Source organism: Thunnus albacares, chromosome 13 (assembly GCF_914725855.1).
Source record: "Thunnus albacares chromosome 13, fThuAlb1.1, whole genome shotgun sequence".
Taxonomy (NCBI): Eukaryota; Metazoa; Chordata; class Actinopteri; order Scombriformes; family Scombridae; genus Thunnus; species Thunnus albacares.
In genome coordinates this window covers 1908299-1923712 of record NC_058118.1, presented here as the reverse complement: position 1 = coordinate 1923712, position 15414 = coordinate 1908299, and the positions used below count along the sequence as shown (strand labels likewise).

The window sequence follows — 15414 nt, the reverse complement described above, 5'->3', positions numbered from 1 at the left end:
TATCCAATTCCACAGCAACCAACTGAACCATTTTCAGCTAAAGTCAAAGAGTTCTGCAGAGGGAAAAAAACAAAACAAAAAAAAACAACCACACAAACTACTGACAATCAGAGGGTCACAAGATTTTTTATTGTCAAGGATGTGACATCTCAGTATACAAAATACTTTAACATAACTGACAGCTCAGTTGTGCCAACTACCAAGTTGTTCCCAGTTGTCGCAAACAATGCAATAGAGGTGATCCCTGAACCCAGTTTTTATTTTAAATTACACTCTTTAGCTTGTTGTTACTTGTGCTATAAGAGGGTTTCTTTCTTTGAAAACATCTCTTGGAGGTAGTGGCTGAGAAGATGGAATGTTTAGTCGACCTCCTCGATGGTTGGGCCGGAGGATCCACCACCGGGAGCAGCACCACCAGCTCCAGGGAAACCACCAGGCATGCCCTCTGGCATACCACCTGGCATGCCACCAGCACTCTGGTACAGCTTTGTGATGATGGGGTTGCACACCTTCTCAAGCTCCTTCTGTTGATGTTCATACTCATCCTTCTCGGCAGTCTGCATAACAAGAAAATTTTAGTGTTCTGGCAAATTCATGTCAATGAGACACACAAAGAATCTACAATATATTTACCTGGTTCTTGTCAAGCCAGCTGATAACCTCGTTGCACTTGTCCAGAATCTTCTGCTTGTCGTCGTCACTGATTTTGCCAGCAAGCTTCTCATCCTCCACTGTGGACTTCATGTTGAAAGCATAAGACTCCAGGCCGTTCTTAGCAGACACCTTGTCACGCTGGACGTCATCCTCTGCCTTGTACTTCTCAGCTTCCTGAACCATGCGTTCAATATCCTCCTTGCTGAGACGACCTGCCAGCACATTGCACTGTCAGAAACTGTATCATAACTGCATCTGAGAAGGTGTTCAAATTCTACTGAACTCACCCTTGTCATTGGTAATGGTGATCTTGTTCTCCTTGCCAGTGCTCTTATCGACTGCAGAGACATTCATGATGCCGTTGGCATCAATGTCAAATGTCACCTCAATCTGGGGAACACCACGAGGAGCAGGAGGGATGCCTGTCAGCTCAAACTTGCCCAGCAGGTTGTTGTCCCTGGTCATAGCACGCTCACCTTCATAAACCTGTTGGAAGTACGCACAATTAGACCATTTTTACACAATGCATCTACAGGTCTGTAAACTTTATTTCGCTCAGACATCCAAGGAAGGTCAGGGCCATCTTTGGTCTTGCGACCTCTGGTGGAAACTACGAATGGCAGGAATAAACGTCATCACTGCGAAACACAGAGCTAGGTATAATGATGTCGTGCTTACCTGGATAAGCACACCAGGCTGGTTGTCAGAGTAGGTGGTGAAGGTCTGGGTCTGCTTGGTAGGAATGGTGGTGTTACGCTTGATCAGAACAGTCATGACACCTCCAGCTGTCTCAATACCCAGTGACAGAGGGGTGACATCCAGAAGCAGCAGGTCCTGGACATTCTCAGACTTGTCACCAGAGAGGATAGCAGCCTGCACAGCTGTAAATATGAGCAACTGATTAGACTTTGACTTCCTTTACTATGCAAACAATTAAGAGGACAAAGAAATTAACTGATCTGTACATCTTGTGAAGACACCTACCAGCTCCATAGGCGACAGCTTCATCGGGGTTGATGCTCTTGTTAAGCTCCTTGCCATTGAAGAAATCCTGCAGCAGCTTCTGGATCTTTGGGATACGGGTGGAGCCGCCGACCAAGACGATGTCATGGATCTGCCCTTTGTCCATCTTGGCATCACGGAGTGACTTCTCCACAGGGTCCAGGGTGCCACGGAAGAGGTCAGCGTTGAGCTCCTCAAAGCGAGCCCTGGTGATGGAGGTGTAGAAGTCAACTCCCTCATACAGAGAGTCGATTTCGATGCTGGCCTGGGTGCTGGAAGACAGGGTACGCTTTGCCCTCTCACAGGCGGTACGGAGACGACGGACAGCTCTCTTGTTGTCGCTGATGTCCTTCTTGTACTTGCGCTTGAACTCTGCGATGAAATGGTTGACCATGCGGTTGTCGAAGTCTTCCCCACCAAGATGAGTATCACCAGCAGTTGACTTGACCTCGAAGATACCATCCTCAATGGTCAAAATGGACACATCGAAGGTGCCACCACCGAGATCAAAGATGAGTACGTTCCTCTCAGACCCAACCTGAAATGAAATTTCTGTTAGACATTTTCAACACTACTGAAGTATAATTCACTACCTAATTTTAGTCAGTCTAAGCACACACTTACAGCCCTTTGGACATCATACAAGTATAATTGTTCCAAATTTTACTTGCCTTCTTGTCCAACCCATATGCGATGGCAGCAGCGGTTGGTTCATTGATGATACGCAGAACATTGAGGCCCGAGATGGTGCCAGCATCCTTAGTGGCCTGGCGCTGGGAGTCGTTGAAGTAGGCGGGTACCGTAATTACAGCATTGTTGACAGTCTGTAAGGAAGAACGAGCCAAACATTAGCATCAATTCATCTCAAAAAGCTGCCTTTTATGTCTAGAGCTTTGTGATGGAAAACCTTACTTTTCCGAGGTAGGCTTCAGCAATCTCCTTCATCTTTGTCAGCACCATGGAAGAGACCTCTTCTGGGTAGAAGGACTTGGACTCACCCTTGTACTCAACTTGAACCTTGGGGCGAGTGTTGTCGTTGATGACATTAAATGGCCAGTGCTTCATATCCGACTGCACAACTGTGTCGTCAAACCTGCGGCCAATCAATCGCTTGGCATCTGCAAGAGACATTTGTTTTTTAGCCAACCGAAACCTACTCCATTGTGGGTTTCCATTAAGAAAAAAAAAATAAAAATCACTCAGACATCCAAGGAAGGATTTGGACCATCTTTGGTCTTTCGACCTCTGGTGGAAACTACGAATGGCAGGAAAATCGTCATCACAGTGAGCTTTCAAAGGGTCACTTAGGACCATTTAATATTGTGTCAGTCTAACGTCATTCTTGCTGCAAGTTCAAATGGAGATTTAAAGACAGACCTTAATGTTTATTGACAGCGGTGCCAGTCAATTTAGAAAACCGGTATGGTTTAGTTGCACTTTGAGGTGCTTAATTGTGATAAAATCTTAGTAAATAAACATGTTGCTGATTTTCAGCAGTTAGTGTGACAAGAATGACATGACCATAGTATCACTATTGTTCCAAGCTGAAAAGTCAATTCTTACCAAAGACTGTGTTGGTGGGGTTCATGGCAACCTGGTTCTTGGCTGCATCTCCGATCAGCCTCTCAGAATCTGTGAAGGCCACATAGCTGGGTGTGGTCCTGTTGCCCTGGTCGTTGGCAATAATTTCAACTTTGCCATGCTGGAACACACCAACACAGGAGTAGGTGGTCCCAAGATCGATACCAACTGCTGGTCCCTTTGACATGTTTCCTGGAGAAGTAAAAAGGGGGAGAAATGAGTGCTACTCTTTTTTTATTAAGTGCGACTTCATTTAAGTCTAAAGCTTGTGCCAGCCATAGCAATTTTATCTATATTCTTAGTAAAGGAACCATTAAAAGTTGAAAGGTGACAGCAGAGCCATAGTTCAGCAATATAAACTGATCAAAATAACTAATTTACATAGGGGACACAATTCTTCTGAACTTTGATTTTAAGTCACTTATGATAAATGTGATACACAGAATTATGTCATTTTGACAACCACACTTCAATAGCAAGCGAGTTGTTGCACTAATTAATTAGGGATGCATGATATTGGCATGTTATCGTATCAGCCAATAAAGTTGAGCAAAATGAACATTTCTGCCAATATGACAGGCCAATAAGGTGACGCTTTAATTATGTGCATGTGACACATTGCCTAAATGTTCAAATTGTTTAACTGTTTGTCCGGTTAACAGGCTTCATGCAACAATGCTTTTTAAATACCCAACATGGTGATGTTATACCATGTCAGGTATTTAAAAAGCAGTGAAATGAAGGCACCCGGAGGATTTTCACTCCCGTTTTGTTTGTGTGCATAACCAGTGCTGTAGTAGTGCTGTTCTGTTTAGCTGGCTAGCTTCATGCTGCAAGACACATGTTTGGGGATGCAGCTGCAAGGCGAAGAGGAAAAAGGTTTAATGGATTAAGTTAACTGCAAGATTAACCTATAAGGCTTACATTCGTCCATGCATAACGTCCCGAGAATGTTGTTTGTGTTAGTTCGGTACTAACTCCATGCTCAGTGTTATTGTAGTAGTAATAGCTTCAGTAGCTAGCTTTATTATAACCACCATGAAAGCTGAAATATAATAATAATAATAATAATAATAGTATAGATGCCAAATTAATTTATTTTGTCATGGTTTGTCAATATAAGCAGCTTTAGTTATCCTCTGCTAGAAAGAGAAGGCAGCACCACAAACTGGTGCAGTGTGGAGGAGCTGCATCACTGACTGTCTCTGGATCTTATCCAACTTTAGTGTAGAAGGAAGTAGTTGGATCCTTTATTGAAGTAAAAGTATTCAAGAAAAAGTACATAAAAGTACATAAGTATTGCTGAGCTTGATGTAATGAAAGTAGAAGTAGTGTTTTGGTCCCTCTGATTTATTAATTAATGAATTTATTTATATGACATCATTAAAGAACACCATGTCCATTTTATGTGCTTTCACTTTGCTTTAATTGCTGTACAGTTGTACAATGCACTGTCACATTAATCCTGCAGACAGATTACATTTACTTGTTTTGCAACTTGTGAAATAAGTCAAATTTGCCCTGGTTGTGGCCATTGTTAGGACTGTCTCAAGGAGATCATCATCCAAGCCTGTGAAAGTAGGATTAATCTTCATTTTGTATGGAAACGTTTCATAAAAAAAAAAAAAAAAAAAAAAAGACACATTTTATATGTAACCTAACTTGAAGTAGTTCTTGTTTTGCCCACTGAAATGTGTACATTTTGAAGAGTATTGTATTTTATGTCTGCATCTGCCAGTGGGCCACCACAATAAGAGTAGGAATAATAATAATAATAATAATAATGATAATAATAATGATAATAATAGAGAGACTTGATATTCTCTGCATTTAGGTGGAAAATGTGGCTATCAGCCAAAATGAGTTGGAGAATGTCAGCAAAAACCTTGGCAATAATCTTGATTCCCTAGTAATTTATGGAAGAACCATGAGTCATTCATAAAATATGAATCCATTATAATTTTGTTATCTTGTTCCATGCTATATTTCTGTGATTTGTCTCTTGTTCTATTCTGTACATACATCTATTGCACATCTATCTGTCCTAGGAGAGTGATCCTCCTCTGTTGCTATTCCTGGGCTCTCTTATATTTTGTCCCTGTTAGGATTTTTGTGGAGTTTTTCCTTACTCAAATCAAAGGTCTCAGAACACAGGATGTTATATTGCTGAACTGTAAAGCCCCCTAAGAAAAATACGTGATTTGAGACATTGAGCTTTAAAAATAAAATTGACTTCTTTGTTAGAAGCATGTGACTATGAGACTGCAAGTTTACCGCGATACAGAATTAAGACCGGAAACTGACAAAGGCAACTTTTTTAAACCATAAAAGCGCTATACTCATTAAAAGATTACCCTGAAGCGGTCGATCATACCGAAGGTAACACGACAGCGCATGGCGACAAGAAAGCTTTTATTCTGAAACAGGAAGTCTGTTCAGAATAAGAGCTGAGAACATTCTCGAACATTCTCGGGCTCCCATCCCCCACCCGCTCCACTCTGCTAGCTCGATGGCTAACGTTAGCCAATGCGTCCACTGGGTTCGCGATTGCAGCACAATTACAACCATTCAAATAAATCATCGTTTACATTCAGCACAAACACTGTAAAACCAAGAATACATTGTTATCGTTTGCGAATCACGACCATGAGTGAGCAAAATACTGGAGGCTATTCCCGCCATTGTAGCAAACTACAAGGGATGTGGAGAGTTTTATATTTTTTAAAAAATGTGTTTATTTGTGACTTCAACAAGAATAACTTACCGAATTGTTGAACCGAGGATGACTTTGGATGTAGGGCAGGCTTGTCCTTGCCGGTGTGAGAAGGGAAAGGAAGGCGATTCGACAACGGAACCTTATATATAACCGGCAAAGCAGCCAATCAGGCCTCGAGTCTTTGACGTTTCCTTAACGGTCCGCCAATGACGGTTAGTATCTCTCATGACGCTAACAACGGTCAAGCCAACTTCCTGTTCTATTATCTGTATTTCATAATTCCTTTGAATGACCGCATGGCTTCAGACGTTAACCTTGTCTGGAGATACAAGATGTACACTGAATGTATACGAAACATCGACTCGTATAATTAGACAGTAGAATGAGCTTATACTCTTATTATACTGACCTTCGAAAGCAAGGAAGTTATAGTATGGCCCCGGCGAGGATAAAAAGGAGCTAACAGAGCTATGCTACTGAATTAATGAACACAATGTGCAGTGGTCACAAAGTCCGAAGCACAATTTCCTTGTTCCTCCTGTTCTTTACTGTAGTTTTCAACGCTTTTGTCCCCAGTCTGGGTCAAGTAGTTTCGTCTTGTTGATGATTGTCAAAACGACAATATTAGTAACCAAAAGGTTATAGCCTAGTGTTGTACGGATACATCTGGCGATTATGTTACAGTTCATTATATGAATGTCTATCCATTACTGTTGGCCAGTCATTTTAAATAGATATTCCCTGATGGTTGGAGGTGTGTACTCATGGATGTATAATAAGATCTTATAATACATCCGTGTGTGTACTGTACAGTCAGCCTGTTGTAGCTGGTAGCTTCCTGGTTATTGTGACAATAAATTTACTAACCATCTGCATCACATCAATTTGTAATCCTATTTGGATGGTTGCTTTTGCCTTAAAGGATAGGTTCACAATTTTTCTGAATCATATGAACAGTGAAAGAGGTTTTCCTCGCTGTAATTATTCCTCTTGTTCATATTGGCTATTAAAAGATCTCCTACAAATGTGCTTTCAGTGTAGGTGATGGTGACCAAAATCCACAGTGTGTCCACACAGTCATTTTGTGCAAAAAAGCATTTAAAGGTTTTATTGAAACTAAATGAATATGAGTCTTCAGCAGTCTGAGTTAGTCATATCAAGTGGATATCTGCCACATTTACCGTCTTTTTAGCACCAAATTCCCTCTTTGTGTTTCCTCGGACAGTGCTTCCCTGTTGAGCTGTGGTGGAAGTATAGTAACAAAAAGAGGGACTTTGGCACTAAAAAGACTGTAATGTTGAAAGATATCTACTTGATTTGACTCATTTGGACGCTGAAGCTTCATATTAGTTTCAGATAAACTTTTAAATACATTTTAGCACAGAAGGAGGACTGTGGATTTTGGCTTCCATCACTTACATTGTAAGTGCATTATGAAGGGATCTTCTAATGGTCAGTATGAACAGGAGAAATGATTACAGCAAGAAAAACATGTTTCAATGTTCATTTGGGCTCCTGTCAGCTGTGTTACGACAGACTTGAAAAATTGTGAATGAGTAATTTTTTAAATGAATGAATAATTTTTTTCAATTAGTTAAGCTACTCCACAGTCTTTCCACATATCCCCTGCATAACTTCCCCTTGGGGCACAAGTGCCCCTGGTTTGGAATCACTGTTGTGGGCTACCATATGAGGATGATACTTGAAATGTGATATTACAGATGATGTTGACATGGTGCAATTATTTAAAAAGTCACAAAAGATACAGATAATGCAAAAACATCACTTTTACTTTCCTTAAATCATCTCGCATCACATTCAAATAAAGTATGCCATCATGTTATAGCAAAATATACTTTATTCTCACATTTAAACACAATTTATACAGTATTTATACAGTACAGTATTACAGTTACAACCAATGTGTTAACACATTCTTTTCTGTCTAAACATACACTCTATGTAACAAGTCCAATAAAACAGCTAATCAGCATATTCTGAGAACATGGTGCTGATGGTGTTGCTGATATTAGAGATTCTGTATGTGACTGCTACAGTTCTGTCTCCTTTATGTCATGTTTGGCTGAGGTTTGTGCCTGGGTTTGAGGTTGAGAAGTCTGCTCTTTATTTGTACTCTGTGTTGCTGTCGTCGCACCTGTATTTATAACTGAAGTTATCCCTGTTGGTTCTTCAACAACGTACTGTGTGAATGCCGTGTTGAAGAGTCCTGTGTGAGAGAGAACATTTGGCAATCAGTAATGACACATTAGTTCTGTTTCTGTGGAATAAGAGGTGTGGCACCAGAGTCTGTGATGAACTGCATACAATTCAATTTGTCATGTTGATGTTGCAATGAAATAAAAGAGGAAATTTGTTGAAGAAACTGATACAGAAATGGAATTAATTAGGCCCCAAATTCATTTTTTTAAATATAGTTAAAAGTTTGAACCTTTTAAATATTATTTAGGCAATTACTCAATTACTGCAAGTGTTGAATTAAACTAAAAATTAAAAATAATTTCTGACAATTTTTTTCCCTGATTCCCAGCGATGCCATCAGTCAGTGAACACTATCCACTTATGTGTTACTGAGCTTCATTCACTTCCTGAAGCTAAAAGTTACATTCAACGAGAATCACATTAAATTTCAAACCATGGCACAACATTTCAAGTTGTTCCTGAAAAATATACATGTGAATTTGTAAATGATCCTTGTTTTAATTAACGAAGCATGTCACGAAAGCAGGAGCAAATCAAGTCTCTGCAGTTGGAAAACAGTCTCTGCTGGCACAAGTAATTTCAATGCATTTCCACATTTCTTTTGGGTAGAAGCCATGAAAGGAGTGCTGAATCATCTACATACCTCTTCGCCTTTGTCCTTGGGCGTTTTTCTCTTCCTGGCTTGATTTTGATTTACTGCTCTCCTCTGACGGATCAGAGTCTTCATTTTCTGTAACAATAAAAACTGTCATATATTTTGTTTTTAAATTTATTTATCAAAAAGAAAGTACTTGACTTTTTTTAAACCACAAGCCCACAATTAGGTATGCTATGTATTTGTCTCATTGCAGCATTTTCCAGCTTTGAAGCAGACATAAGCGGGACGATATTTCTGGACACTCATCAAGCAGAAGTCAGAACAAAACTAGCACAAAGGAGTTGCTTCATAAATTTATGGCCCTGACTGAAGTTCAAACTAACAACAGCTGCAGCCTTGATGCTATTAGATGCCATGCAGGAAATGGGAATGTGGATTGCTTACCTTTCTTCCAGGTGATGTGTGCTCTTCTTAGCTTGATGGCAAAAAAAAGGACCACTACCAGAAGAGCAAAGATCAGGCATGTCACCAGGAAGACCAGTAATGAGGAACTTCCTCTCTTTGCTATCCGCATCTCTTGGTCATTAGAGCTCACTGGGAATGGACAGAATGCTGTTGGTTAGTTCAGCAAAATCTCAATCACTTTCAGAGACAAAACATTTATCTCATCATTTTCAAAGTATCATTTTTGGAGTCTGAACCATGCAGACACAAGTGCTGTTAAAAGTGTGAATTTACCTGTTCTGTTTCCCTCCGTATGGTTATAGAATGTGGTCTCATTTGTTGTTTCAGAGACAGATGTCCAGTCTTTGAGGAATCATGGAGAAGGAAGATACAATAATTAAAAGACTTATAGACAGATAAGCTACTGCAGCTCCAGTCTAAATGGAAAAACTCAATTGTAGTTGTTCAAAATCACCACTAGATGGCATCAAACAGAAAAGAATAGTTTTGCGTATGTCCTGATTCAGTACCTGTTGTGCTTGTTGCATTACTGATGCTTTCATTCCTAGTCCTGGTTGAGTCTGATAACACAGAGGTTCTTGGGGCCTCTACAAAAAATAAAGACATTGTGATCAATAAGAAAATAGAAAACAGCATGACTTTAAATGTCAAAATTGATTTATCCATATATTGATTTTCTTTGACAAACTCTTCTTTGGCGTTTAAAGTTAAAACCTTTGGGTTCAAAAACTACACAGCAGTTTTTCAAGCTGGAATAGAAGATCTTTGATGATGCTCTTTATCTCAGAACTGCTCTTCACCCACATGGAGCATCACAGTGCCATCCTCAGAATTTATGAATACATCTCACTTAGTTGACTTTCACACTATGCTGTGGGATTTCCGTCACAGGAAACAGATCTAGTGGTATCACACTATAGTGGTGGTTAAACAATGCGAGTGTTATAAATGTGTTGTGAAAGGTGAGATGTCTCTTGTTTCCATCCCACAGGCTGACAGTTTGTGTGATATATTACAAAGTTAACTCTCCCATTTAAGATACTGTACATCTTTTTAAATTAATTGTAAACATTGTTATATGCAGGATGTGGTCTAAATGTTGAGTCTTTGAGATGTCATAATTTAGTATTTGAACTAATGTGACATTTATACTGCCATGTGACATTAATCATTCATTTAAAGCCTGTGCACCCTGAATATCTTACAAAGGAAAAAGTTGTCACTCACCACTAGTGCTGAGATGTGAGCCTGAGAAGCTCTCTGGTGAAGGCCCAGGCACATCTCTGGTGGTGAAGTACCCTGTTGTTTTTCCATGTCTGAACCAGCGGGTTGTTGTCTTCAGCACCTCTGTTGACCCTTGAGGCTGAGATGTGGGTGGACTAATCATGGTTGTGGACTTTGTTGCTGTGACAGAGAGGGGTTTTACGTTATTTATAGACGGAAACTGCCTTCAATTTATGGACAATCAAAGTGAAAATTCATGCTGACATTTGAAAAATCTGCAAATCTCACATCTGTTTTTTTCCAACTAGAATACAGGAAACCAGACTATTTACAACATACAAAAAGAGGAAATGACATCGTGCTGTTTGGCTGGTCAAGTTTCACAGTGGTCCTGTGAACAGTGTCATGGAGCAACTCATGAGAAAAAACCCTTTCCAGTGCTTTCCCTGTTTTGTGACGACACAAGTACGCTTTCACTGTTCCTCAAACATCACCCTTTAAGCAGAAGTACTTTAAAGGAAACACGTTCCAGTTAATATAAAGATAATTTTTTACTTATTTTCTCTGCTGCTGAATGTTTGGTAGGCAGTGTTTATATTATACTCACTAAAATATAAGCAGGTATACTGTGAGTACAAACTTCAGATGAAATGAATTATACTCACAGTCTCGTCCAATTTTGACAAAGTTCATCAGAGGTTGTGAGTCCCGAGATGGATGCCGAACAAGGCATTTCACGGTGACTCTGGTGTCCACTGAGAGAAAATATAACGTATCCGAGGAGACATATTTTCTATCTTCAAGTAGGATTTGGGAACCTGTGGAAGGGGACAGATATCATCAGTTTCTATTTTTAATCAGGTGTACCAGCTACCAACTACTAATCTATGAGTTAGTATGAGTATGAGCTTGTCTGAGTTGAGTAGGTTGACATGTTTGTAGAAATGATGAGCACTTTCTTTAATGGAACATGGAATTTTAAAGGTTATGGCTGTCAGTAAACCCACCAAATGTGGGTTAAGATTACCGTAACTGTGGCATGTACTGTCATCAAGAGATGAGCCCACTCAGTGGTCTCTGAATCTAATTTTGACTCACCGACAAAGGAGCAATTGCAATAATACTGTTCAAAGTGCTGGATATTCCAAAGAAATGACGAGTGTCCAAGCGTAACTGCTATTCTGTTCATAGATGTGCATCATACTTGGCACAAACAATTGGGTGAAATGAAATATAAATTGCAGGGTCACACTGCTTATTTCATCTCTCTAAACAGCGATGCCAGTCACAGTGCTACATGACAAAAAGCTATCACCAAATAAAGAGCAAAGTGCATTCCAGCTTCTGTAAGTGGGAAGATTTTTGCCATTTTGAGGTTCAGAATAGCAGTGGATGCATCACCACAAATATGCAGCTAAAGGTGATGTGCCTTTGTTACTCAAATTCATGTTATGTTATCATTTATGGCTCACTTTGGTTCACTTCTTAATTAGAATGTAGTTTGCTATTTATTCTAAGTACTAACTTCTGCATTCATAACTAACTCACCATGAGTAAGAAATTCAGGCCCGTTATCCAATTTCCAGGATATCTGGGGAAGATAGTGGTTCCCCTCAGCAGTGCATTTTACGACACACTTCCCTGCATCCTCTGTTTCTGTCATTATGGGAAGACCTTTAAAAGAATCAACACCAGAGCAAATGTTATTATAGTATTATGACATAATCATCCAAACAGCAATGTCATGATCATGGCCAGTCATGCTGTTAAATTACTAAATCATTGTCAAAGTCACGTTTTATAATCTGTAGACTACCATTGTTTGACCCAATGCAATGCAAAAATAGTTGCTAGTTTAATTATACTCACGTAACACTGTCACCTCCACCTTCTTCTCTGTTGTGTGGGTGTCATACTGAGTGCATGTGTAGTTGCCTCCATCTTTGAAGGTGACATCGGAAATAGCGATGTTGAATTCTGACTCCGACAGTTTGATGATGCTGTAGCGCTTGTCCCTCAAAACTGGAAATGAGTGAGGACAAATAAAACAATGATGTTAAATATCCCTGATTTGAAGGTCTGAGAGACTGTGTTGCTGCTTATACATTTGTTTGTGTGATTAAAACGCAAGATATGTCATTCACCTTCACCTTTATCGTGATTGAAGAACATTAAATGTCCATCAGGGTTCCTCCATTCCACATTGGTTTTATGAGCGTCTGTAATGGGGCAGTGTAACTCGAGTGTCTGACCTTTCATCACAGTCTTACGCTGCCACACCGCAAGTGAAACTGCAATCACATAAATAGGAACATTGTTTTCCTTGGAAATTCACACTGAGAACACAATGTCATTCCCATGCTATACATTTTGATAATACATGTATTTTTCATAAAAATACACCCTCACTACTATTCACAAACATATGAGCAACCATGTATTGGTATAAAAGGTCAAGTGCACTGAAGGTATGTCTCCCTCCCTCATATACAGAGGTGTCCAAAGGCGAAAGCCTGTTTCTCACAGTCTCATCTGTTCTTGTCAGTGCCTCTGTTTTGAGACTGTGTGTGCGTGCGTGGAGGTGGTGTGAGAGGAAAAAAAAACACTTCACTGTACTGCAGCTACAAAAGCACCCCCCTGGTACACATCTAATGCATTTCTGATCTGACAGGATGTGGTCAGTCCTTTCATGGTGAAAGAGAAAGTAAGAGAAAATATACATTTGTGGTGGGTTGCACATGGGGGCATTGGGGGCTTTTTCTTTCCTATGGGGTGAGAATGATGAGGTGTTTGGAAAACACATTTGTGGGGGCATATTGTCGCAAGCAGTGAGGGCAGTGGGCTTGAAGGAACAGAGGTCAACAAGCCTTTTTCACACGCGTGGGTTGTGTGTTCAATATGACATTACTTATATTTAACTTCAGAACAAATGTAAATGACAGAAAATAACTTTTTACTGTATGGCAACATGCTTTTGAGCCTGGCAGTTTTCTCTAGACGTTAACAATAGGGTTTGAGACATTTTTTATTTTTAAATTATGACTTATTAAGCACATTTCAATCCACAGAAAATTCTATATGCAATGTAGAATATGCATCAAACAAAAGCAAAGTCAATGTAAATACAGTAAATATGAATTTATAAGCCTACATACTATTGTACACACATACATTTTGTACATAATGTACAGTATATCTAATTAAACTTGTAATGAAAAAACAGCCACAAAGAAATCAAATGTAATCAAATGCACAGCGTAAAGGGAACATACTGTATCCGTGTGCATTAAATGACATTAGCGTTTAAGCAAAATTATTGAATAAAATATCATAAAATGAAATAAAATATAAGAATCCAAATGGGGACACAGTTCATCATGGCTAAGTCAAAAGCTTTACACATACACACCTAATCTCACCTACCACAATCTAATGCCTAAAAAAAGTATAAACTCATCTGATTTGTCAGAAGCATCTGGGTTTGTAATTTCCATTCAATTTCTCAAATAAAGCATCAGATTTCAAAACATCACACACTGCCATACGAAGACCAACATGGTAACAAAGTGTCATATGTTAAGAATTCATAATCAAAGTCATCACTACCAGTAGGAATATCTGTGTTTTTCATAAGTTTCATTCAGTTTACCATCTCAGCATCATCTACTTGTCATAACAAAGTATGTCAGTCAACAAGTATTGAAGGTATGTACTCACCTTGTATGAATAACATGAAGATACCGAGCTGCAGCTTCAGTTCCATCTTTGTCTCTCACTAACAGTCACACAGCACTTCGTCTCTGCTGCATTTCCTCATTGTCAGATCTATTTGTACACTGCTGAGGGACCTTCCATGACATCACAGCTCTGTGGTTTCCACAGACTTTTTGATTCGAGTTATCATGTGATACTCTAAAAGTACAAGATTAATAGTTCAGGATTTATAATTATTGGCTCCTGTTTCTGAAATGAAAGTATTTTGTGTCACTAATTACTACCCAACAATAATTTCTAGTGATTTAATAAAAACAGCTTAACGATTTTCAAGAAAAAAATCCCCAAAAACACATATACAAGACTGTAATTCCCCTAAAATGTAACTTTATAGAGAGCAAAGTCATCATTATCTTTAGTTACATCTGTGCTTTTTCATCAAAATGTTCTTTGCGAGAAAGGTCTCATAAGTGATATAGTAAAAAAAAAAAAAGAAGAAAAAAAAAGACAATGCTTCATTGCATATCAGGGAGACTAAAGGTGTCAATTAAATCAACTCCAACTGTTTAGAGAGTTTATGGTACAGGTCAGTTGAGAAACTTAGTCAACCAGCTGTTACTATAAGTTTGTCAGAGTGGGGTTTGATTTCTTGAACTTCAGGTTGGAGGCCTGCAATTCTAACCACCAAACCACCATCACCGAGATGAACTACTTTACACAGGTCTCAAGTTTCCTGAGGGGAGATCTGTTCAGCAAAACACCACCTGTGTGAGCTAGAAAGTCTTGTGAAAGCAGAGAGTTGTGAAGGCAGAAATGAAAAGGGACAGACCTCTTTCAGACAGTAATGACTCAAAAATAAATTGGAGCTCTTCCAGATTTTCCATCCATCCATCAGTTATGGACGTTTATCCTTTAGAGGGGGACTGGAGCCTATCCTGGCTGACATTGGGTGAGAGGTGGGGTAATTCATTCACATTCACACAAATAGCTGAGCAGGATGATATAATGTGTCATGTGCACACACTGAATAAGGGATAAAAAGGTGAGCTAGAAAAGGGAGAGTGGACAAAGATTCAACCTTCTGGTAGAGATGACGAAGTCAGTGCCATCACTTCGGTTATGACTGAAATATCTCAACAAATAGCCTATTGGATGTTGTCATGACATTGTGCAGACATTCATGGTCCCCAGAGCATGAATCCTAATGACTTTGGTGATCCCCTGGCTTTACCTCTTGGCT

The 15414-nt window shown here is 39.4% G+C and overlaps 2 protein-coding genes and 2 non-coding genes across 7 annotated transcripts; all 4 read right to left on the bottom strand.

The window, feature by feature from the left end:
- Positions 1-107: 107 nt before the first annotated feature.
- Positions 108-6113, bottom strand: LOC122994934 (heat shock cognate 71 kDa protein). The gene is made up of 9 exons (XM_044369745.1): positions 6002-6113; positions 3220-3429; positions 2569-2774; positions 2328-2480; positions 1639-2194; positions 1333-1535; positions 942-1140; positions 634-866; positions 108-557 (listed from the first exon to the last, which is right to left on the bottom strand). Exons 2-9 carry the CDS (start codon positions 3422-3424, stop codon positions 360-362), a joined length of 1953 nt encoding a protein of 650 aa, XP_044225680.1. The 5' UTR covers positions 3425-3429; positions 6002-6113; the 3' UTR covers positions 108-359.
- LOC122996243 lies at positions 1206-1298 on the bottom strand. The gene has a single exon (XR_006406965.1). It is a non-coding gene; the product is annotated as a small nucleolar RNA SNORD14 (small nucleolar RNA).
- Positions 2852-2944, bottom strand: LOC122996255. Its single transcript, XR_006406975.1, has one exon. It is a non-coding gene; the product is annotated as a small nucleolar RNA SNORD14 (small nucleolar RNA).
- Positions 6114-7729: 1616 nt separating the features above from the next.
- Positions 7730-14276, bottom strand: LOC122994935 (cytotoxic and regulatory T-cell molecule). 4 transcript variants are annotated; one of them, XM_044369746.1, is made up of 11 exons: positions 14178-14276; positions 12605-12751; positions 12330-12482; positions 12009-12134; positions 11126-11278; positions 10464-10640; positions 9746-9823; positions 9510-9578; positions 9216-9365; positions 8817-8918; positions 7730-8180 (listed from the first exon to the last, which is right to left on the bottom strand). In XM_044369746.1, the coding sequence occupies exons 1-11, from the start codon at positions 14221-14223 to the stop codon at positions 8005-8007; spliced, it is 1377 nt and encodes a 458-aa protein (XP_044225681.1). In that variant the 5' UTR covers positions 14224-14276; the 3' UTR covers positions 7730-8004. The 4 variants fall into 4 exon arrangements, with proteins under 4 accessions (XP_044225681.1, XP_044225682.1, XP_044225683.1 ...); XM_044369747.1 differs by having other exon boundaries at positions 12611-12751; XM_044369748.1 differs by having other exon boundaries at positions 7731-8180; positions 8817-8903.
- Between the last annotated feature and the right edge of the window lie 1138 nt (positions 14277-15414).

Excerpts from the sequence above, each read along its gene's own strand:
- LOC122994935 (XM_044369746.1), bottom strand. The coding sequence starts at position 14,223 with ATGGAACTGAAGCTGCAGCTCGGTATCTTCATGTTATTCATACAAG. Across the intron at positions 12,752-14,177 it reads CTTCATGTTATTCATACAAG|TTTCACTTGCGGTGTGGCAG; the intron begins GTGAGTACATAC and ends ATGTGATTGCAG. Across the intron at positions 8,919-9,215 it reads ACACATCACCTGGAAGAAAG|TTTTTATTGTTACAGAAAAT; the intron begins GTAAGCAATCCA and ends AATATATGACAG.
- LOC122994934 (XM_044369745.1), bottom strand. The coding sequence starts at position 3,424 with ATGTCAAAGGGACCAGCAGTTGGTATCGATCTTGGGACCACCTACTCC. Across the intron at positions 2,481-2,568 it reads CTGAAGCCTACCTCGGAAAA|ACTGTCAACAATGCTGTAAT; the intron begins GTAAGGTTTTCC and ends TCTTCCTTACAG. Across the intron at positions 867-941 it reads CACCATTACCAATGACAAGG|GTCGTCTCAGCAAGGAGGAT; the intron begins GTGAGTTCAGTA and ends ATGTGCTGGCAG.